A 26,471-nucleotide genomic window follows, 5' to 3' on the forward strand; every position below is an offset into this window, starting at 1 on the left:
ATCCAAGAGGTACAATCAAGTAAAAGTAAATATAAATAAATTAATTTGATATATGCGAAAAACGGCGAAAAATTTACATTTTATGGTTTACTTTTTTCAAATAAAGACTTGGATGGAGAGTTGTCTCAATAACACTCACACATATCTATTTATTGCGTTTTTCTCGATATTTTTTCTACAGAATTTGCTTTGATTTGTAAAAAAAATGTTATTGCTGTAAACATTTCTGTTTTATGATTTGAAAAAAGGCTATGACCAGGTTCGTTTATGCTCAGGAAATTCAAAAATGGCAAGAATTGACAAATAAAGAATATGAGTTTGATGTCGTATGTTGTATTTTCCGCTATAGGTGTAAATTTTGAGTTGAAATAATTCAATTTCTTGGAAAAAGTACAGCAAGAAAATTTCAAACCTTTTACAATTTCGATGTTTGAACCGTTATATTCAAAATGTAGGTTTCTAGGTTTTATTCATCAATCAAAGAAATTGAAATTTTGGTAATGGGAGTAAAGTCTGTGTGCAATTCACCCTAGGGGGTATACAAATTGTATGTAACTGCAGATGAACTATAATTTGTCCCCAAAAAATGACAATGAAGCACAACAGAATCGGTATTGTGTGCATTAAATGCCTAGAACAACTTACATATAAATGTCCGGGCAAAACTAAGTTTGGGATAGCAAACCAGGTGACATTTTTCAGACCGCATATAAATAAAAAAAGATTCTGAATAAACAGACAAAACCTGGGGTCAATTTTGATTGGTGACGTTGCAATATTGGCTTTAGTCAAATGACATATGTACTTACCTGACATTTACATACAAAATGAATTGGTAAAATAATGTCAGTACCGAATAACAAGCTTCTCTTTTGGTATTGCCAAGCACGAACAGTCCATTACCGATACAATGAGGATATCAGTATTTGATACTGGCTTTCATCTTCACGACACTCGTATCACAACATTTGGTAATTGATGTCGTTTTTTTTTTTATCTTATTCAACCCCATTAAAATTTCCTTGATGAAACAAATATAAAATGTCTTCAACAATAGACTAGGGTCGATACAAAATGTCGAGATATAAATCACCTTATGAGTAAAAGATCATTTAAACTCCGACAACAAAAACAATGAGCTATGCTCATCAAATTCCCTAAAGGACTGGTTTGAGGTGAAACTAAACGCTCTCATTTTATATCAGTGGAATAATTAACTTTTATTCCCTTTATTTGAACTCTGATAAATAGTTGTCACATCTCCATATCACTGTTTTTACGTATTCAGAATAACGGATAATAAAAATAGGTTTAAAAATACTTAACTTTAATATAGATATGATAGGCAAAACTTACACAGGTACATACATAAAAAATACCTATCGGATTGTCATGGATACTACCAGCAAGCTTTAAGTACGTAATTTAAATATAAGAAATTGACATGTCCGTCTATACTGTAAATAGAATCGGTGGTTGTACTTCAGGCATTAATGTCGCAAACATTGAAATCTTTTCCAATGTTTTAAAAGATAAATCTAAGAATTAACTCCCAAAACGCAATGAATGAATCAATGAAATAATTATATTCTGTATCAATTGATCTTTAAAGCCAAAAGCGACAAATGATTATAGCTATATCTCTAATTTCACACATGACAAAATAACTTTGATCTTACTATGCTGTAATCTGGATATTGCAGGTTTGCATCAAATGATTAAATGTGATGCACAGTTCAATGTACTCCAACTTAAGATTACGACATGCGTGATCAGTTAACGACTTCAAGCTTCAATAAACAGCATCGTTTTGAAATACAAAATAAAATTTAGGCTGCAAGAGGTGCGTAGAATATGGAAGAAACTCTTAAATTTCTTTTTGACAGCTGGTATATACATGACATCAACATAAAAAACCGATAGATCAGAAAAGGAATTAATCATTTCATTTATATTAGTTCAAAATCTTAGTTCTAGAACACCAAAGACGAAACAAATCTTGATTCGGGTATTTGTTATATAATCAAACAGTTTTGAATTGAGTTGTAAACAGCAATACACTCATAAATTGTATATGCAGGTACATACTCTGACAAATACGCCGTGTAAAAATGGGAGAGGGGACACTTATTTTCCATATCTTAACAGCAATATACCATCTGCACCTCCATATGGGATAATATACATTTATGTGAAAGAACGTCTCGTCCTTTTTCTATTAAAGTACCAGAAGATACCAAGTTCATGTTGAACATGTTCCATATCAACATTACTTATAAAGCATGATGGTCTTGAAATATAGATTCAAGGTACTGAAGTTGTTTATCATTTAATTACGAGTTACAACAGTGCTTTTATTGGTTTTTTCATATTTCTAATCTTACTGTTTTGTCCATTTTTTGGTAATATACTTTTGAAGGTATTTATGTATCATGCCATTGGGTATTGTTCTATGATATTTATAAGTATTCTTGTGTTAACATTTTTGCTTATGGACATTGTCTATATGCTATTTTCATCTTTGTCGAAATAGTGATTTGTTATTATAGTGATTAATATTTTAGTATAATGCTGTCCCTTAAATTTTGACACTTTTACCCATTATGTCTGTTTGTTTTATTCACACATTGTTTTCAATAAAATGGACTTCTATGCGACTGTCAAAAAGTCACAGGTTTAGCTAGTTTTAAAACCAGGTTGAATCCACCATTTTCTTCATGATGAAATGACTTTACCAAGGCAGGAAGTACAGCTTTACATTTTGCTATTTGATAAAGGACTTTCCGTTTTAAATTTTCCTTTAAGTTCGGTTGGTTTGCAAATTTACCTTTAACCGATGAACATGTGCTTTAATTGTCAGCTAATATCATTTTTTATATTAGGATTTTAGGGGTCGCCTGATGTCCAAACTTTTATATTAATTATTATCTGTACAAAGAAAGACTTTATTCTGGATGATTTTAGTTAGGGGGAGATACTTCTTTACCTGAAGGGTAAAAGTTTCATTGATTAAATTTAATTCCTAGTCTAAATTGAGTTCATGTAAAACAGCAACATGGAAGGTTATAATAAGTCCTAGCCCCTTTAAGCTGTAAAAAGAAAGATAGATACACATATTCAAATATATCATAAAGGCTTGTGTAGTAGCACAATGAATTAAGTTGAAGATAAAGAACATTTTATGTTACTAGAATGTCCAATAAATACATTATTGTTACATGAATATAATTTGTTGGTAAAAATATACATGATATGTAAAAGTATTTACCAATATGTTATAACAAATAGAATTTTTATATATTTAAACTTTAAATGTATTTTGAGAGCTCGAGTGAACTCTGTTCTGGCTATGGCTTCAAATTTTATCAAATAACATGATCAACTTTTCAAAAACATTAGAAATAAGTTGTATTTCATTTTTTCTCTATTATATATATATACTAACTTGGAGGTGTTACCTTTTAGAACCATAGGTTTTTATTTGAAAATCCAAGTAGCATGAAGGCATAAAATAATTACCTGTGAAAGGTCATTATTTACCTAGAATAAAATGCAAAGTGCACATTCTTAAAACAAGATCCAATTCTATTGATGCACAAGTTTGGAATGTAATTCTATGTAGAAATAGTTTTCTTCTACCATTAACTTCTTTTAAGAAATAAGGATTCTTGAATCTTATTTATGGTTATCGTGTTGTGTTGTTAATTGTAATATATAATTTGTCATCTTCAAAAGTAGTTAACGGTTTATTCTTGACTTTGAATATTAGGCTGAAATGAACACGAAAAACGTCGTAAACAACGGTCCTTTCTTTTGCACCGATTACCATTTATTTGCACAAAATAAATGTGTCATCTGCAGCAAATGAATAAAACAAAAATATTATGTGTATGATTATTTATTAATAAATTAAGCTGTTACATTAACATTATAAATATTTCATTTGTGCCAAAAAATGTATTTAGAATAAATTATTTAGAATTACTGTTCTCTCTTTTCTTTGCTTTATGTATTTTCTGTTCTTCTTTAAAAATTGACAATTAGAATAGAATGTTATATCCCAATTAGAATACAGGACTGTTTAAATATAGAAAATAAGAATATTGGGTAACACAGGATAGAATTTTATACTTCTATTAGATTACATGACTGTTTAACTATAGAAAATGAGAATGTTTGGTAATTTGATGATGGAAAATCACGAACTAGGACGAAGAAAAAAATAAAAAATCGTAATAATCATATAACACGAAAATTGATATTCATAGGTCATAGTACGATTACCGACACGATTTGAATCAACAGAATTGTATACGTTAGCTTTTTTCCAAATAAAATAAAGCAATATGTGACATTTTCTATAGTTAAACAGTCATGTAATCTAATTGAAGTATAACATTCTATACTGCGTCAATTTTTTAATAAGAAACAGGAAAAACATAAGAAGAGAGAGAAAACAATAACTCTGCATAATTTATTTTAAATTGTTCAAAAAATCAATCTTTTTTTCTGCGATAAACATGTCAAATAACATTATTACTTAAATGATGCTACGATAATAAGTTACTTGGAAAGTGACTTGTATTTCTCATACACCGCAACAATTCATTTAAGGCTATGTAACAATTCAGTTTATGAATTGAGAAATGTTGGATTTACCCAAATATCAACGAATTTTATGGATTGTTGAAATACTATTTTGATCGAAAAGGAAGAGAAACTGCTGCTTTAGTCAGAGGTATGGCTAGCTAAAATAACAGGTTCAATACACCATTGTCTACATAAGAAAATGCCTGTACTAAATAAGGAACATGACAGTTGTTCAGTTGATGTGTTTGAGCTTTTGATTTTTCCATTTGATTAGGGACTTTCTTTTTCGACTTTTCCTCGATCAGTATTTTTGTGAATTTACCTTTTATCTCTAAATCATTACACATGTATACGTTTTATGTTACTATTCATTGTCATAATATTTTGTTAATGGAATAAGGTGTTCATTTAACTGTACAGGTTGTATAGACCTTTTGCAATCCGTTCAAGACATTTGAGTAAACTACTTTGATATTATGTATTCTTCTCATTTAGCTTCTATGTAATGTGTAAATATGTACATGTATGTGTCTGTTACTCGTAAACGCATGCATTGTGCATCTGGGTGTATTTTGAATAAACAGTTACATCTATAGTGAGTTTTATCTCACGTTAGGCGTGGTTATACCTCTATATATTAGAAAATAATATCCTACTTTCAAGTACAATGGGATAGAATTCTCCATTTATATATGACAATTCTTTTTTATATTTTTTTTTGTATAACTCAAATATAAGTATTAGTATTGATCAAAGAAGTAAGACCTCCCCATCTCGTAGCTGTTATGTGTACACCTGTTTTCAATTTCTTAACATACACGTATTCGTATAAGAACTTGGAGAGGGTTCATTTTTTTTCATTTTGGTCAACACTGAAAATAGTACATTATAAAATATTGTCTTGAAATCATTAAATCCTGGTAGCCGTTCTAATAATTTAAATATCAGAGATTTTCGTTTGTTTATTCCAGCCCTTGCTTCATTTAACGTCTTTTCTACAATGTTATTTTCTACAACATTGATATTAGAAAACATAATTTAACCTTTTTTATTATATGACACCAGTCACTATCCAAAAGGCAAAGGTATGCCTGGCACAAAGAAAGTCAGAGTATGATTGTAATTGTACCCTAAGTATGTTTTGAAGTTATGTTTACGTCAAATTGTAGATTTTTCTAGTCACATTTGTATTTAGTTAATCAATTCGAAATTAATCAAGTTGCCGTCCTGATTTTTTATGGAAGCTCATATGGGACCTATAAAACTTTAATTGGTGCCATCAAAATTTCTACTTGCTATTATGAATGATACCCTAGAGTTAAACAATAACATATTGATAGTTATAATAATGAATTCTAGAAATAACAGTCCAGAGAGGTCTAATTGGGATGTGAGAATATATGATAGGGGATAAAAACTACCAAGATACAAAGATAACAATCAAAAACCAATGATAGAACGAAGGCAGAAAATTAGATGACAACAATTGAAGGCCTAACAAAATTAACAAAGTCCATTACGCAGACAACTTTATACAAGTCATTAAAAAGGAAAACAGGACAAGATTATGTAAACAACTATGAAAGTAATATAGACAATATAATAGTTCCATGTTATAACAAACGGGATACAACCATTAATTGATTGCTTGTTCGACTGATGTTTAATGTCACTTACAGCACTTTCGTCGCGGTTTATGGGTGGAGAGAACAACCGACCTTCTGTACAAAATAACTGACAGCATAATCTATTATGACTGCAGTCGCGCATACCTTCCACGTGAGGGGCTTGAACTCACATTTCCTGTATGACACGCTTGTGATACAGTAGTAAGAATGTTTTTTTCTTGAATTAGTTCGACTGCTTAGAACACCGTTATTAATTAGAACACCGTCATTAAAGGTATACAATGTCAACTGACAACGCCAGACAAATAAAGGCAAGAGAAGTATATCGCTGTTCAATAGTCATAAAGCGAAAACAATTCCAAGTTACAATCGTAACGAGGGAAACACATCAATTTAAAAAGGAAAACAACGGAACAATATAAACACTGAACTGCAACTACAAAAAAACACTCTCTTACATAGAAACGGGCTATTCATTAACTGTTATATTCCTGACTTTGTACAGGATATTTAAAGAAAAATAGTGGGTTGAACCTGGTTTTTAAAATGACCAATATGGTACTTGTAATCCCTTCCACCCCCATAATATATTTCGAGTATAACATAATTCGAAAGAGTTGAATTGGTGTTACAGGTATGTATTAGCTTTCAGATATGAATGAATTCATATGTGTCACAGATAAGAACAACCCTAAGGGTTGATGGATTGAGATATTTTGTCACCTGAAGTTCTTACAAGTAAACAGTTAGTCACATGCTGAAAATGTCACATGTATGTATGTGAGGTGTATGGATACCGAGTATTTATACTTCAAGACTTGTGAAGTTGATATGGAATATTTGTTAATAATCTCTTGGTATCTTCCGATGAGTTTGTTAAGGAAAAGGACGAGAATCTTTGACATTGGTTCATTAAAAAGTAAAATCCCAAAAACTCCGAGGAAAATTCAAAAATAAAAGTCCATAATCAAATGGCAAAATCAAAAGTTCAAACACATCAAACGAATGGATAACAACTGTCATATCCCTGACTTGGTACAGGCATTTTCCTATGTAGAAAAGGGTGGATTGATCCTGGTTTTATTGCTAGCTTAACCTCACATTTGTATGACAGTCGTATCAAATTCCATTATATAATTTACGATTCGTGAACGGACACAATAGGTAAAAATGTCGACAATAAAATAATGTGTTATCATACATCAGATGGTAAAAATGAAAAACAGTTAACATGATTTAAAAAGAGTGTGTTCTCAGCGTCAAAACCTGTGTATTACTTGAAGTACATACGATAAAACCAATGAAACGTCTCCTCACCATATGCATAGACTGACCTACCGACAAGTGGAGCATTATTTAAATAACACATGGCTGTGAGGGTGATAAAGCTGATTGTTATCCCAAGAAAAAATTGTCAACCGCGGCGAAGCCAATGTTTGACCATGCCTTTTCAAGAGGTACCAATCTGCTCTATCACCCTCTAAGCTATGTATTATTTAATTTATTATACTGAATGTCCTATCATTATGGTCTTTTACGGATTAATTTTATTTTACAGGTATTTTCTATGAAGTCACGTACATAACAACATTGTTTTTAATATTTGATGTAAATTCAATTCATTGTCCTTTAAATTATCAATTTTTGCTTGGTCTGAACGAGAGAGTAACTTTAAAAAAAATTGTCACCCGCTCAGCTTGGTGATAGAATAACGAGAAGTATAATAAAACTTAACGTTCCGTTGGTCGATTTGCAATAAACAACATTACTACTAAAACAAATGAGATTTTTACATACGAATTTTACAATTAACCTGTATCTAAAAATTGGACAGTTTGTTTTGTTTTTGTATAAATTGGACAATTGTTTTTTTTTTTTTTTTTTTTGTATTAATTGGACAATTGGTTTTGTTTTTGTTATTAGATTTTGTATGGAAACACAAAATTATTGCATACTTAATCAAATGTTTAAATTTGATGAAAAGGAATATACTGTTGACTTGGGAAAAAAAGTTCAAAAGACATTATTTATTCATTTTAATTTTCACATTATCTGAGAGACAAATTAGTTTCTCTTTTTAATTTCCCATACTGTTGAGTTTAATAAAAGAGGGACGAAAGATACCAAAGGGACAGTCAAACTCATAATCTAAAACAAACTGACAACGCCATGGCTAAAAATGAAAAAGACAAACAGAAAAACAATAGTACACATGACACAACATAGAAAACTAAAGAATAAACAACACGAACCCCACCAAAAACTAGGGGTGATCTCAGGTGTTTCGGAAGGGTAAGCAGATCCTGCTCCACATGTGGCACCCGTCGTGCTGCTTATGTGATTACAAATCCGGTAAATAGTCTAATTTGGTAGGTCACATTCATGAATGGTTATATGAAAAGTGTTGACAACGTCTATAGGGATAACTATAGAAATGTTCTATGACAATAACATTACAATCACGTAAAACATGGTCTACTAGTCATATCACAAATATTTATTGTTTCTTTATTCATGATACATAAGATATATATCTGGTTATTCGTGTTTTTCAACAAAGATAATTGATCTGTAACACATTTCCATCATTGAGTCGTCATTGTTACCATATAGTGGATATGCTATTGTTCTAAAACTATAATATGGCATATGGATTTATTTCTGCTTTCAAACAATAAGCACTAATAATTCTTTTTATTATGCATCCGAATAAGAATAAAAGTTCTTTTGTCTTTTGTTTTATTACAATTTCTAATACAATAAAATCGGACATGCGTTTGCAAAGAGGATCAAATACATGTAGTATTACGTAGGAGGTATATGGTAACATTCCCATATCCAACTATCTTGGTCATCACGTGACTTTTACCCTTAAGTTGTATATCATTAATGGCCGATGAAAGTGAACTGAATACATAGATAAAACGGTCATTACTTTTTTGTTATAATGTATATTTTCCCTCCCAACCCCGCGTTTAATAGTTAATAAATTTTTACAATTAACTATGTTTTAAGTTTCAGTTCAGAAATATGATTTCGTGCTTCGAAATAAGTTTGAAAATTGAGGTGACATAGCCAATCAGCTTCCGTTGTCATCTTCGTTAAAACTCGATAAAGTTGCAATGGGTCCTTTTTGTAAAATCAATTTTATCAACTAATTTATTGTTACTTATATCCTCCCAACCCCTAAAAAGATCGACAACATATTCATTTAAATGAAATCGCAAACTATATCAGTTCAGGTATTAAACTTTTTGCTTCAAAATTTGATTGAAAAGTTCATATTTTGGCAGTCTTCAGCAATATTTTCAAAATGGCGGCCACTGTTGGAAGTTCACAACGACAATACATGCCGATATTCATTTAGTTATCAATCAAAAAGTAATGTTTCAAATATTTATCAAAGTATGTCTTTTTGTACATAAGAAATTTCTTTTTTCACATGTTCTTCAACATATTTATTAGAGACAGTCTCTCACACTAAAAATAAAGATTTACATGCACGAAAAATGCAGTTCACATGTACATTGATAGCTTGGGGCGACATGGGAATATATATGTTTGAAGATTTGTACGATGGAAATCGAAAAATTGTTAGATGCATGCCTTTTCAATAATTGTCTTACCTTAATGCAGAATAGAATTAAACATTGTTTCCCTCTGTTAAAGTGGATACATGCTATTTTTTTTGATAAAATTTCGAAGCTACATATAACAAATTGGCGACGAAATAATTTTCAAAGTAGACGATGTTCGACACTTATTTTGCACATGCAAATAATTCAATAAGATTTGACTGTTTATATTGCAATTAAATATGACACGTTATTGTAACTCGTATGATAATTAATAATAAAGCTAGATTGTGGAGATATTAATTAAGTCATTAACGTGATCAAAGAAAACAAACATGGCAACGTGGCCTAATCACGATGTAAGTTTTGACAAGACTTTATATATATATTAGTTTTATACGATTGTTTATGAAGTCATGTTATATTCATATTTTATATTAACAAAAGGAAACCATGGATGAATGGTAACAAAGATGAAATAATCGAACCTAATTATGACTTTAATAGTTGCATATGATTATTATGTATATTTCTGAGTCTGCGCTAAGTAAAGATATATCAAGATTTTTCACACGGTGTTGTTTACAAAGCGAAAGAAGCACGTCATATTAGAATTATAGATAATTAACACATGATTGGAAGTACATATAGTATTGATATGACATTCTGAAATTTGAAACACTTTCCTGTCATTTAATTTGTTTTTTCTTTGGGTATAAGTTTTATAACGACTTACTGTAGGTATACATGAATTAGTTTCTAACGTCAAATCTATGTACTTTCGAAGTTGCAAATATTTTAGATATGTGTTTGAGATGGGTTTAAGGTTGCAATTTTTTAGATATAGACAATGCAATTTCCCATTGGGACTGGACTCCTTTTGTGGCTAAACTTGTGTCACCTTTACCATAAAGTTCATGAAAAATTCCCAAGTTATGTCTCTATGAGATTAAACACAGAGATGATATCTTGGAACCAGTACGTAAACAAATAACATATCTATGAATATATCTCCCCAAAAGAGGAATGGCTTGTAAAACAGCTGTATTTACAAAGTGCCATCTTAATATGTATACATTTTAGTCATGTTTTTTTAATAAAAGTTTTATGTACATTCATGTCGTACTTCTTTACTTTTGTCGCGTAAGTTTTGAACAATTAATGATTTTATAAAAAAAACAAATCCATTCTCAATTGTATTCAACCGTGTATCTGTGCATGCATATTATTAGTTTCGATTTATCTCTTACTTCTTCTAACATGATAAATCCCAGTGTCCTTAAATATCTCTTTTGAATTCTTAATCTTTTAGTAAAATAGTAAGAAAAAAATAAATAAAAAAAATTGAATGTGTTTCTCAATCTTTAACATGGATATTCCAATAAATTGCATGTTTTATTGTAGAACAAAAGTGTATCTTTATTTGTTTTTATCAGATTGATCATTCTAACTCCCAAGATATCTGTATCCAGTACTTCATGACGAATAACATCGACATAATAAACACTTATACTTCCAGACATATTGTAAATATTTACGATGTATCTAAGATATTAAATTACTATTTAACCTCCCCATTTATATTTCAATTTAGGATTTTTTCTTAATCACACTTGAGTAAACGACGCTTAAATATTGACTATAAGTATTCCCCATATCAGTATGCTTGGGTAAACGACGCTTACATATTGACTATAAGTATTCCCCATATCAGTATGCTTGGGTAAATGATGCTTAGATATTGACTATAATTCTATCCTATATCAATAAGCTCATATAACAGATCCCATTATTACTTCCTTTCAACAACAAAAAAACGGTTCAAACATACCAGCAAATGCCAGATGATGGTCTCTGTCGTATCAACGTATTACATTACCTTCTGACACGAATAACACGGTTTATCAGATGGATCTCACAAATCACTTTAGGTTAACCCATCCGACCAAAGTTACAACTTAGTTACAATTAACAAGAAAAAGATCAGGAACAATCTGAAGTCTAAACTAACAGAAAGATATTGGCACTACCATTAAGATACAATCTACAAATAAATCTGACAGATTACATCTATGATTAATTAAAAAAAAAACAGCTAGTTTTTATACACAGATTCATAACGTTACCAGTACCATTTAGAAATTAATATTGCTGAAAAGAAGTTAGGAGCCTGTAATTCAGTGGTTGTCAATTAACAAGGGAACAAATCCAGTGACAAGATTCCAACAAGTTATAAAAATGATATCGTTTACCTTACTCAATCATGGATAAACCATATGAAGAAGTAACCAATTGCTTTACATGCATTGGATTACTTTTCCATAAAATAGTTTAGATAGAAAAATCAAAGGATTTGCTAAATTTTATAACATATGCTACTTGATCATAACATTATCAGCTGGTGCCTGGAGATCTTTTAATAAATTATTAAGAAAAAGGAATGAACAAGACGATAAATAAAAAAAAAATTGTTTTATTTAGATTTTTTATTATCCTTTAGTAAAAATTTCCAATAAATGATATTTAAAAATTAGTTTGAAGATGCTATTGCATGTATTTAAAGCAGAAAGAGAGGTTTTAAACATTTTTTTAAATATAAGAAAATAAAAAAGAAATCTTTAGTTATTTCGCTAAGGAATAAAGTTATTTTCATTTAATAACACTGATTTTTTTTACCATGTTACTTCGACTAAATCAGATTTGTTTAAATGTATTTGTCGTGAACCAAGGCCAAAATATATGTATTCTCTATATGCATACTAAGCAAAGTATATATGTTCACAAGTGTGTCAGGAATATAAACATTTTATTGTTTACGTTTATGTTTATGCGTCGTATGTCTAATATTTCAATCGATTTTCTTAAAAATGTTTTTTGTTAGATCAATGGCAATGGTGGACCTAAGGAAAAAACTTCATTGCGGAAACTTCTTTCGAATCTAGCAGGGCAATCAAATGTACATGGTATATCTTTTCTGGCTGGATCTAAATCAGCCCCTTTGAAATGTGTGTGGACAGTCGCTTTCCTTGGTCTTTTGTCGTTCGCCGTATACCAGCTTTATACCATTGGAATGATTTATTATTCGTATCCAGTAAAAACCAACGTGAAGATGGAATTCAAGCCTCTTCCCTTTCCAGCAATTACTATTTGTAATATGAACACAATACGCATGTCCAAAATACATGAAATCAAAAGTGAAACATTGCAACAGATTCTCAATGTAAGTAAAATTGTTGAATTGACTTAAAATGAAAGAAAAAAAGCTACACAGGTAAGTTTCTGGACTTCTTGATTTTTTTCAGGTTTTTCCAGGTTTTTTTTCAAATAAACTTCGGGTTATCTCAAATGAGGATATTTTTACCTGTTTAAAACACAAAATGTATTCATTTTATCATTTAATTAGTTCTACAAGGGGGGATAAACAATTTTATCTATGATGACAAATCGGACAGATTAATTATTGATCATACCAGTATAATTGTCTTAGACAACCTCAAAAGAGATTCTCAAACGTTCAAAGTGTGTTTATTTTTAAAATTACAGATATTACATACGATAGACATAACAGACTGATTCCTCTTTCTTGTGTGAGGAAATAGGTAAAGGAAAGTTAAAAGCGATTTGTTTGATTCCATCCATGAGATCTTAGATACAAAGGCAAGATATGTCACTAGCGAATGAACAATATAAACACATTTCAAATTGTAGTCGTGGTAGAATAAATGTTATATTCTTGTTTTAACATTAGAAATTAATTTGAAAGTAACATCGAATCTAAACAGATTATAGTTCTATTATATTAGGGAACATACGAACAGCCATCACCAAATTATTCAACGCATAGTTCCAAACAGCAATCAAAGACTACCTCGATTACCACATCTGGTCGTACTGCATCATTAGCATCAAAAACAACTGCCTCAACAGCTACACAAATTACCCCTTATTTTGACTCTACATCTGTAGTTCAATCACCTCATGATACGTCTAAATCCCATAATTTTACCACAACCACAATTGAAGCGGATCACAAAGATTATGGATTTGATAGTGACTTCTGGGATTATTGGGATTATGGAGTTAAAGATACAAATTATGATTACTCTTGGGATCTGTGGCAAGATTACTACTCATCTCCCTTGAATCACGATGCTACTCAGTATGAATATTTTCTAGAAGAATACTTGCAGATTGACAGGTACATGTGTAGCTTTGTCAACGTATATTTGTTCCGCCAAACAGAAGTTCCAATGGAAACTTTGTTGTAAACATTGTCGTAATTATTCCTGTTGGAACAAAAGTTATATACCATTTATTCCGTTAGGAACATATACTGTAATATTTATTCCTCTGGAAATAATATTCCAGAATATTCTTTTCTTTTGGAACTTATGTTATGAAGGAACTTCTATTCCGTGACAGCTTGTATACATAATCACATTTCATAGAATCACTTCTAACAATTAAAGGAGACGGACAAAATGCATTCATAGAAAAGTAGCCTATCACAAACACATGTGTAACGTGAGCAACACGACGGGTGCCACAAGTGGAGCAGGATCTGCTAACCCGTCCGGAGCACCTAAGATAACCCCCAGTTTTTGGTAGGGTTCGTGTTGCTCAGTCTTTAGTTTTCTATGTTGTTTCTTGTGTACTAATATTTTTCAGTTTGTCTTTTTAGTATTTAGCCATGGCGTTGTCAGTTTATTTTCAAGTTATAATATGACTGTTCCTCTGGTATCTTTCGCCCCTCTTTTACACTCGAACCTTAAACAACACCACTGGTCAACAAGTAGTCTTTACAATAAATTCATGTTATTTATCTTTTTGAAAAAAGATGATTCACACGCTAAAAAATGTCGGGAATGATTTTTCTTTCACCCTATTTGATTTGGATCAGTTGACTAAAATATAAATAGAAGAACTACAACAAATGTAAATATGAAAAAATACTCAACCATACCGCATCATACAAATTGAATGCCTACAGTTTCTGAAATCTATCAGATGACATAGTCTGTTGCTGTAGAAATTATGACGCCTTACACAAATTATATTTCGGTTGTTGTAATAATATTTTTAGAAACAGGTGTAGCCAATATCCAACTTGACATTTTTAAGTTTAATCTTGATGTCTCTCGAGCTTACATTTATTACTTCTTAGTTAGAACTTCGAGATGGCAACTTGTAAACCAAATTACCTGTGTATGTAAATTTTGAAATGAGAAATGCCGAGTTGGAAGTAAGAAATATAATGTTTGAATAAAAAATGTCGTAATGAAAATAAAAAAATAATATCCTTATCGGTTTCTACTTATTTCCGATTTGTTTCTTACAAGAATTTAAAAAAAAAAAGCACCTGGATGAACATGTGTACGCTAGGTATTACAGTGCAGTATCATAAAACGCAATACGTATAGAAGAATTTTAATGTGGCATAGTTTTGATATAAATGATACATGGGAACTGGTAATGAAAATTTGTATCTCATTTAAGGAAAGAAAAAAAGAAAGTTGGTCATCAGCTTAAAAATATGCTCCTTGACTGCCAGTTCAATGGAAGAAAATGTGACCCGTAAGTTTTAAATCATTTTTGCAAACGAGAAAAACTCATAAACATAAGAGGATGCATGTCTTTTATCTGTGAATACTCTAACGACACAATATATGCTTTCTCAGTGAACATGTTATGAGTAAGTTGGTAATTCAATTAAACGAAAAAAAACTGTACATGTTCTAGGAATATTTAAAAAAAAAAAAAAAAACATTGAAAATATAGACGCTTTGTTAGATTAAAGATATATTCTGTTTGTTCTAAATTTAAAAAAAAAAATAAGAAGTCTACCTTTCAATATACAAATACGTTAATTAGAAAGTAACATTATTAAAACGGCCTAATATTAATATTCTCCTTGTACGTTTCGGCAAAACAGAAATAAAGTTATACGACACATGTTGCTCACATTCTTATCTGAAAAAATCGCGCAACGTGATTGCCGATTTATTTAAGCATTGTTTTGTTCATTTAAAAAAATACAATGAATAGGTGGTAGTCGTTCTGCCTCGTCTGTATTTTTTTCTAAGCGTTTAATGTTCAAAGAATGTCCCTTATCAAATAGCAAAATCAAAACCTCAAACACATCAAACGAATGGACAACAACTGTCATATTTCTGACTTGGAACAGACATTTTCTAATGTATCAAATGGTGGGTTTAACTTTGTTTATAGCTAGCTAAACCTCTCATTTGTCTGTATAAACATACTTAAAGTTATATAATGTTGATGAAATATTGGCCTTAGAACGGAAATGTATGAATAGCAGGTAGGGACATTTTTGCTGTTACTGAGATAGTTCGACTAGAAACTTAGATAGTTCGACTTGGAACTGAAATAGGTCAACTTGAAATTGAGAAGAAACGAAACAATGTATAGATAAAAAAAACATAGTACCAACATAAACACTCTAAAGTTTAGAGCAGTTATGAATTTTTCACTGCAATCAAAACTCAAAAATTGTAGAAGTTCAATAGCATCGTAAATCAGAAATGGATTTTTTCTGATTAAATGCACATCTACATAGACATTTCATTAAATAAAAATATATCATTCTGAAAAAAAACCCTTAGTAAAAACATTGTGATACATAACATAAGGAGCTCCTGCATGACATCAGCTTCATATGAATAAAGGAACAGGTCGACAAAAAGAGTAACACATATTTAATCAATCAAGAAATCGAGTCGATAATGTCAGTTTAAGAGTTTTGTTTGATCGTGATGTTTTACAAAGTATGTTTTTATTTAACAAGGCAGGCCCACTTCTTATTGTGCCCTTAACTTGATTAAAATGGTCGAAATATTGATTTCTACACTTTCAACATTAACTTCTCATGACAGTTGTTGTCCATTCGTTTCAAGTGTTTAATCATTTGATTTTGCCATTTGATGAAGGACATTCCGATTGAATTTTCCTCGGAGTTCAGTATTTTTGTGATTTTACTTTTTTATCAATCTACCTTTACAGATCAATTAAAGATGTTGTTACATATGAATACGGTAACTGTTTTACAATCCAGTCATCAAAGTTTATTGCTGGAAGTACCGGACCACGAAGCGGTTAGTTGTTTTTGTACTTCTAAAATCGTTTTATTTAATGTACTAATGTTCCCACAAGTTAAAGTTAGGTTGTACACAAGCGGTATGTTACTTGAAATAAAGGAAAAAAGTAGCGAAAAAATAATATATAATAAGCCAACAGAAAATAAAAGCAAAACATGACACACCGATACAAATAATAAAAAATCATACTGTTTTCGGTGCAAGTCCTCTCATAGAATAGGAATAATCAAAGTGGAAAATATTCTGAACAGTTTGTTAGTGGGTTTTTATTTTACTGCAAAGAATATTATTCAGAACAGTTATAACAATATAAAGCTTTTTGCTCTGTAAAACACCTTTATTTTATTCGATATTGAAATATGTTTTAGGAATGGTGCTTACAATTAATTTAGAAAATCACGAAGCAATAGAAGATCTTACTGAGGGATATGGTATGAGGATGGTTGTTCATGAACCTAAAAGCTTCCCATTACCCCTGGAAGAGGGATTAACGGTATCAGGGGGATATGAGACTTCAATAGGATTAAAAATGGTAAACACAGACAAAATATATAATTTGAAAGCTTTTAAATTTAGGCAATAGTGCTTTACAAATGTTCGAATCTTTTAAATCGATGAAGAAGAAAATATAAGTCACAAACAGAAATTGAGGAAATCAGAATAATTCCAAATGGAGCGAGACAGGAATGTTCAAATCTAATAAATTGATGAAGAAGAAAATTAAGGTAACAAACATAACTTGAGGAAATCACATTAATTCAACAAGAAGCGAGCTGGTTGAGTATACATGTTAACCCTCTCCTGCTATGCTAAGTTACACCCACCATTAAATAATACTTTAAATGTCTAAAGCTTGAGAGTGCACAACCCTAACTATACACGCATACTGAGATCATTATTTGGGTTTTGCAACGGTCGTCTTTCTCACAACTACAATAGCCAAGTCTGTATTTACAGTTATATGCGGCTCAAAAATTCATCCCAGTTCTCTCGTCCATCTTTACATATTTGAACTTAGTTGGGTTTCTTGGGTTGTGTTTTCATGTTTTCGATCTTGTCGTAGTGATATATTGATAGAAAAATATTAAAAAAAAACATAATAGAAGTCGTATTATTCATGGGCATGTTATGGTTAACGATTATTCAACATACAGATGTGCTACATATTCAATAAAAGTCGTATCTTCTTTTAGTTCTTGAATTCATCAACTAATCTTTTTAATATTTCAATTTCATCCTGATAAAATTTCAGTATTCACAAATTTTATTATTTCGGACGTTCTTATGTTCATACTAAGTTTAGCATAAACCAATATTTTCGTTTCACCTTTTTGTTCCAGTTACTTTTTGTGATTTATTTCAACTGTAGGTTTAGGTACCACAAAAAATAACTTATTATTTTTCTTGATACAATTGGTGTCACTATTCAACAAATCACGAACTAAATACTTTTCAACTGTTCGACAATGAACAATTCTGTTTAAGTGAATGTCGGTAATGTGATTGTTGAATGATTCAGGATTGCCATTTGTCGCCTTAATTCACTGTAGTATTTTCCCTCAAATATGTATAGTGACAGCTTTATGTCCATGTACAATCGAAGCAATACATTCATTTCAGACAAGAATCGAAAGGAAAGGTCAACCTTATGGAACTTGTATTGATCCCAAAGAATACTTTAAGCAGAATGGAATACGCTTTTCAACACAGGTATAAAAGTCATACATCATATTCATATTATAGACTATTTATTGATCGTTGTTTCATTTATTTGTACGTCTGTATTGGTGGATGTTGGTGGTTAAACTCTTTCTGTGGTCTGTCCTGATATTCTTTTATTATACGAACATAAGAAAACTATTGGAAAAGAGAGAAAATTAGTCTGATTCTAATTAAAAACATTGCAACAAATGTTATGTTCATTTTCATCACTTTCAGATAATTATCAACTAAAACACACCCGCGAAATCGCGGGCATTTAGAGCTTGGTTGAAAGTATGTAAACGGTTGTAGGGAGAATTTTTTCTAAAAGATTTTATGTTTGGAGAATTTCAGAAAAGGTATCTAAATTCATAAGTATTTGGAGACCTTTTTTAAGTCCTCTCCTTTTTTTCCAAAGTCCGGTAATTTTTTGTTTTCTGTTAAATTTCATCATTTTCGCGTTTCTGTATACTATAAACATGCGTTTACTATAAATAAAAAGTATTTGCTATTAACTATCAATTTCAAGTTTCTTCTCCAAGGCGATAGCTGCTATATTATAATAAAGAGTCTCTATCAACGCGAAAATAATGGTCCGGTCCCCGAGTACTCTTATAAAAATTATGTGCAAGTTAAAACCGTATTTGCTATTAACTATCAATTTCAAATTTCTTCTCCAAGGTGATAACTGCTATATTATATAGAGAGTTTCTAACAAGGCAAACATTATTGTACTGTCCCCGAGTCACTCCGAAAGTCTTGTATGACTTAAAAGTTGGTCTGATGACGAAACAATATCCGGACGCCTTTATTTTCGTTTTTTCCCCAAAAATAACCAAAACTGAATAGTCAGAAGAATAGATGACAAATTCGACTATGCATGGTACCTATAGAACACAGAGGCATGATGATTAGTTTATTGTGAAAGGAAGAGAAACGACACACAAAATGAGGTTTTCTCGTTTAATAGTATAGATACATTTTTTACTTAGCTTAACCAAAGATTTACATCAATATACGAGTAGCCGCTTGTATGAGTTTTGCACGCAGAAACTTGACAATGGGTGTTGTTGCTTCTCCGCTACTCATAATGCTTTGGAACATGAGCCAGGACTAAATTTAGGTTGGCATGTCATCTACCGACCTGTACATTTGTATAATTGCATGTTTAAACTACGGCTCAGTGTCTCGTCTTTAGTCAACAACATGATATTTATATCACATTAACACGTTCTTCTCCTGGTAAACATGTACGTAATGCCACTGGAAGTTGAACAAAAACATGCATAAACAAGATAACAAGAATATACACCTCAAACAGAATGTTGAATCTGTCATTTCTGGTACCATGTATCAATTTAATGAATAATACCATAAATGAACACAAACATTACCCTATCATGGCTTGTTTTATACAAAACAAAATAAAAAGGGCAACAAAAAACTTTGTTTTGCTTCTGGTAAGTACCGTACTTAAGAAAGAAGTTGGCCAAAACCTGCTCTTGGTCATTCAGTGTTCCATTATAACACTTTAGTACTCATGTATTATGTACATATCTCATATCTCATCTTCAATTATTTATTTTTAAACAGGCATGCATTCAACAATGCTGGGAGAATCTGGCATATGCGAGATGTGATTGCCAAGTTGGAAATGTTCATACTGAAATTGGTCGTTTCAATGACCAAACGGAAGTAAAAATAGAAACACACAAAGGATGTTTTACTGAATCAGGTGTGTACTTATACCCAAAGGTTGTTTGTTTATACTCTAAGGTTGTTTTTAGATATTAAAATTGAGAAAGGAAATTGGGAATGTGTCAAAGAGACAACAACCCAACCATAGAAAAAAACAATTTTAATACAGTATTGTCATCAATACAGTTAGTAAAAAAGTGTAATTGACTAATTTGGAATTTTGTCAGATTTTCGGAATCCTGTGGTTTTATCCATCTGAATGCCTAAAAATAATGCCCATTGACCCCCATTTTTTTTATAAATCTTTTACATGTGTGATAATAAGCCATCTGTGAAAATCAATTCTAATCATTTATTAATACTTTTTGAGAACTTAAACTTGTCAATGCTATGAAAAGTCAAGAGAGAATATCTTACCGCCAAAATTTCTATAGCTAATATCTCGGAAACAAGCATTTTGACCTATATATTTGTTTTGCTCTTTTTATTCCTTTATTAATCCCCTATCAATATAAACTAGTGTTTTGAAAAGCTTATTTTTTTTAAACTGAGAAGCGAAATACCTTAAGTGGTCCGGGTTTTTTTTTCAGAAAAGAGATGCTCAATTGATGTCAGAAGAGATTTGTTATCAGATATAAATAGATATTGTAACTGTCCACAGCCTTGTCTGTAAGTATTACTTTTATTTTGATTGCATGGATTGTTTTGGTTTTTTTTTTAAATAACAGCATACATTTATGACAACTTCTAAATCCCTCTGTTCTATATATAAGTACAAGCTGCCAAAGAATAGAATTGCTCTTCTGAATTTATTTTTCCCAAATAGAAAAAAACTATGCTTCTATCAAAACCAAAGTTCGTGTTCAAATTGAGTTACTGTCCTTTTTTAGAACTAAAAGCATATTATTTCAACATATTTGTTTGAATTGATTGAAAAAATACATATTTAAGAATTTTAAGATACACAAAAACTACTTAAAACTTCTTATAATAAGTACACAGAGTTTAGTTTGATCAAAAAGAAAATATTCATTGATATTTTCCACTTGTATTTAATGTTTAAAATTCCCGAACGAGATTTCAACGAGACTGAAACATAAAAAGAATGCATTCTTTAAGAATAATGATAGCAAAAAATGTCTAAAAAAATACTGGATTACATTGGGTAAATATACTGTCTAAGCAGTATTGGAGAATTATTGTTCAGATATGACTTTAAAAGTTAATGTTCAGATTGTTCAGTTTATGTGATAGTTAAAATTGCTATATTAAGATTAATTGCTTGCGCTATTGGTGATTTTATGTTAACTCATATGGGAGTCTTTTAAATAAAACTCATGAATATTTCCAACAGGGAAAATACTTACACTACTACATTCTCTGGGCGGATATGGCCACATGACACTAAACTGGTAATTATATTATGTATTGAGTATGCATTACACAATCAGAATTGTATTACTTACTAGTATTACATTAATATAATGTCGCCAATTCTAGAAGAGTTTAATTTAAATCTTACCATATGGATGAACCGTTATCCCAGTATGTATATGCGTATCCCGTATCATCATATTATATTTAAAACAAAACTGATCTTCTTTCAAAACTTTATTACCTTAAGTTACATCAGAACCATATATATTTTAGATTAAGCTAACGACTTATCATAAAAACAAAAAGACCATTTTACAAAATACAGCTCTGGTTACATAGACCCATTTTAAAATGGCACTAGAGTATTTCTTTATGGCAGCCAGGGCACTCATTAATATTATATATCATATCCCTTACACAATAAGAAACCTTGTATTTTTATGAGTAATTGCAACCGAAAATAGAAAACGCTTCCGTTGGTCGTTTCAACTCCTAGAATATCAATTTTCAATTGTATGCACTAGTGTATGTTTAGATGATTTATAATTGATATGGTCATTGTCTGTTAATTAAGTGTTCATAAAAAAGCTATATTTGATCGACTTTTAATATCTATGTATATCTATGACTATGTTTACTACGGGTTATATAACCGTCGACAGTCTTCGGAAGGTCACCTTGGTAGTTAATTAGATGGCGACTGAAATAAAATGTTGATGCATAATTTCGAGTTTATCATTTTGAATTCTTTATTTTTGACTTTTTCATTTGAATATACGTTTAAGTATGTTTTAAATCGAAAATGAGAATTAGCGTCAAATTGGTGATCATGAATTTGACGTCTAGTGTCCCTTTAAATTTTTGAAGAAAAAAATATTTCAAGGGAGCTTAAAGTAAGAGGGCTAACTTATAAAGTCAAATGATCAATTTATTACCAATACTTGACAATTATCATTATAAGTAGTCCGTTCATTGAGAACATATTATTATATCTATATAGTATACTTATTTACATTTGTCTTAACTAGAACGAACTAACTGATCAGGCATGTGAAACCTACGAATTATACAATACAACTGGGAGTAATCATTGTGATTTGAGACACTGGCACAGCTTAAGGTAATATACAGTTATTTTATATTACTATTATTATTGCATCAAATGGATGATAATTATTGTTTTTTTTTTTTGTCAAAGTCAGATTTATCGCAAGACAGAGTAGGAGATATAAACAAGAGGCTCTCAAGAGCCTGAATCGCTCACCTGGTAAACAATGCCTTATTGAACAGCAAATATGATGAACAAATTGTGAAAAATTGTCATTAAAGGACATTTACCCCTTAAGGGGTCAATTGACAATTTTGGTCATATTAACCTATTTGTAGATCTTACTTTGCTGATCATTTTTGCTGTTTACAGTTTATCTTTATCTATAATGATATTCAAGATAATGACCAAAAACTGCAAAATTTCCTTAAAATTACCAATTAAGTGGCAGCAACCCAACAATGGTTTGTTTGATTCGTCTGAAAATTTCAGGGCTGATAGATCTTGACCTAATGAACATTTTTACCCCATGTCAGATTTGCTCTAAATGCTTTCGTTTTTGAGATATAAGCCAAAAACTGCATTTGACCCCTATGTTCTATTTAAAGTAAGGGCGGCCATGTTTTTTGACGGATCAAAAATCGAAGCACACACTTTGTGCAGGATAATCTAAGGTACTATCATGCTAAGTTGCATCCAAATCCATTCAGTAGTTTCAGAGGAGAAGATTTTTTAAAGTTAGCAAATATGATGAACAAATTGTGAAAAATTGTCATTAAAGGACATTTACCCCTTAAGTGGTCAATTGACAATTTTGGTCATATTAACCTATTTGTAGATCTTACTTTGCTGATCATTTTTGCTGTTTACAGTTTATCTTCATCTATAATAATATTCAAGATAATGACCAAAAACTGCAAAATTTCCTTAAAATTACCAATTAAGTGGCAGCAACCCAACAATGGTTTGTTTGATTCATCTGAAAATTTCTGGGCTGATAGATCTTGACCTAATGAACATTTTTACCCCTGTCAGATTTGCTCTAAATGCTTCCGTTTTTGAGATATAAGCCAAAAACTGCATTTGACCCCTATGTTCTATTTTAAGTAACGGCGGCCATGTTTTTTGACGGATCAAAAATCGAAGCACACACTTTGTGCAGGATAATCAAAGGAACAATCATTTTAAGTTTCATTCAAATCCATTCATTAGTTTCAGAGGAGAAGATGTTTGAAAAATTGTTAACGACGACAGACGACGACGACGACGACGACGGACGCCAAGTGATGAGAAAAGCTCACATGGCCTTTTAGGCCAGGTGAGCTAAAAAAAAGAAATTTAAAGAAAATATAATTAAAAATAGAGAAAAATCTGTTTAAATAGCAAAATGAGGGACATTCTTAAGGATATTATAGTGAGAGAACATTTGTATTCAATGTATATAATCATAAAGTAACGAATTAAATCAATTAATACATTTTTCTCTTTTTAGTAATAATTTTTTGAAAGTTAATATATACTTTGAAGACTTAAACTATGAAGTTATTTCTGAAGAGCCATTATATGACGTAAGTTATTTTCTTTTCTGTCTTATTTGTATTGTCGTTTTAGTCACTGGTATTTTGTTTGGAAAATGAATTACAGTTTCTTCGAACTCACACACAAATGTAAAAAAATATGTCAACCAGTTTTAGTTGTATCATCAGGGAAGTCAACCTGGATATGGATCCGAAAATTAAACAACGTTATGCATTACATACGAGCCTTTTGTAGACGAAACGAATGTTTTGTGTACACAATTTTAATTTATATATTTAGGATGGGTATATTTAAAAAAATAATTAAAAGCACCAAACTTACCGAGATATAAGGAATGATAGTTATATGTTGATATTGATATATTTTATCTAACTGATTCAACGTTTAAGCTAAATAGTCTTGTATAACGTTCTACATAATCATTATGCTGTTTTTAAAACTAATGACATGATCTTATATAAATCATGTATGTGAGAATAGCTGACATATAATAACTGAACACTTTTTTTATGTCGTCTAATAAGTCCAAAAAAGTAAAGTAATAGAAAAACACACATGTTTGTTATACATAAATGTGACGTTTAAATTTTCTGACTCTAAACACGCAAAGCAATAAATGTGTTTTTTTAATTTGATAGATGCTTTTTGTGCTTATTGTAAGGTTTGTTTGTTTTGAGATTGTAACACAGTAATGTAAACATATTTTGACTATTTTACCGATTATCTTTGGGTTTTTTTACGTATCGTTGTGAAAATACCAGAATTTGATGCGACTGTCATACAAGCGAGATGTTTAGCGCTATCAAGCCAGGTTCAATGCACCATTTCCTACATAAGAAAATGTCTGTACCAAGTCAGGTAGACGACTGTTGTTATCCATTCGTTTGATGTGTTTGAGTTTTTGATTTTGCCATTTGATTAGAACTTATATCTTGAAATTGACTATGAGGGTCGGTTGGAAACAATATTTTACGGCAATCGAGATAATTTCAGCTTCCCAATTGTGACCTTTTAGATCAAGAGTTCCAAACGGTGAACTTGAAGTCATCACAACGTACTTTTTACGGACGCCATCACGAGTTTGTTGACTATTATGGAAGATCTGTTTATAGATGATATCGGATATGCTCCTTATGTCGTAACTACAATCCCGTTCCCTTTTCACGATTGTGACCTACCGAATTAGACAATTTACATGAGCGACACGGCGGGTGCCACATGTGGAGCAGAACCTGAAATCACTCCAGTTTTAGTGGGGTTGTTGTTGTTCTCCTATTTTTGACATTTTGTTCACGCATCATTGTCAATATAATGGAATTTGATGCGACTGTCGTGAAAGTGACAGGTTAAGCGCTATAAAACCAGGTTAAATCCACCATGTTCTACATTTGATAATGCCTGTACCAAGTCAGGAATATGACAGTTGTTGTCCATTCGTTTGATGTGTTTTATTATTTGATTTTGCCATTTGATTAGGGACTTTCCGTTTTGAATTTTCCTCGGAGTTCAGTTTTTTTGTGATTTTGCTTTTTATCTTATTTTTGTCATTCATTTATCTTATAAGCTTTTTATTTATCTTTATTGTTTTGTACTATAAACATCCGATTTGAATTATAGGCTACACAGTTGATATCAGATGTCGGTGGATCACTTGGACTGTGCCTTGGAGCTTCACTGTTATGTATCTGTGAAGTGTTTGAAGCTCTAGTTATGATAGTTGTGGTGATGATTAGGAAAATCCGTGGACATTCAACCGTTTCCATGGTCAATTTGGAGAGAAACTCATTGGATGAATTTCGATCTTCTAAAGCGTAATGAAATACATTTTGGTTCAACATTTCGGTATAAAAGAACGTTTTTACATTAAAACTTACTTGAGCGAGGTCAATGAATCGGTGGCATGTATTTTCATTGATTGGTTGTGTCTGTATTGGTTTCTTTAATTATGTATTCTTATATATATGATACATATACTTACATCATGTATATGCTTATAAATAATAAGTTTGGAGCCTAGCAGATGATTTATAACCATACATTGTTATAAAATAAATACTATTTAATTTTAAAGTCTTTCAATCTTTAAAAAAAAACTCGAAACAGTGTATAGCCTAACTCAATTACTAACTTTTCAAACTGAGTGTAATTTGAATATCAACTTGCAATTCTACCTTTGAGAAAAAATGCACCATATTCT

General features: G+C 30.9%; 1 protein-coding gene across 1 annotated transcript in view; it reads left to right on the top strand.

Annotated features, from left to right (window-relative positions):
• The window catches only part of LOC143062581 (epithelial sodium channel subunit alpha-like), a 31,489-nt gene extending 5,400 nt beyond the window's left edge, over window positions 1-26,089 (top strand). Inside the window, exons 2-9 of the mRNA XM_076234244.1 lie at window positions 12,675-13,013; window positions 13,597-13,991; window positions 15,290-15,367; window positions 16,817-16,908; window positions 17,280-17,443; window positions 22,716-22,807; window positions 24,228-24,303; window positions 25,892-26,089. Coding sequence (XP_076090359.1) covers window positions 12,675-13,013; window positions 13,597-13,991; window positions 15,290-15,367; window positions 16,817-16,908; window positions 17,280-17,443; window positions 22,716-22,807; window positions 24,228-24,303; window positions 25,892-26,089 — 1,434 coding nt within the window. The remainder of the gene's footprint in view (window positions 1-12,674; window positions 13,014-13,596; window positions 13,992-15,289; window positions 15,368-16,816; window positions 16,909-17,279; window positions 17,444-22,715; window positions 22,808-24,227; window positions 24,304-25,891) is intronic.
• The last annotated feature ends 382 nt before the right edge of the window (window positions 26,090-26,471 follow it).

Source organism: Mytilus galloprovincialis, chromosome 2 (assembly GCF_965363235.1).
Source record: "Mytilus galloprovincialis chromosome 2, xbMytGall1.hap1.1, whole genome shotgun sequence".
NCBI lineage: Eukaryota > Metazoa > Mollusca > Bivalvia > Mytilida > Mytilidae > Mytilus > Mytilus galloprovincialis.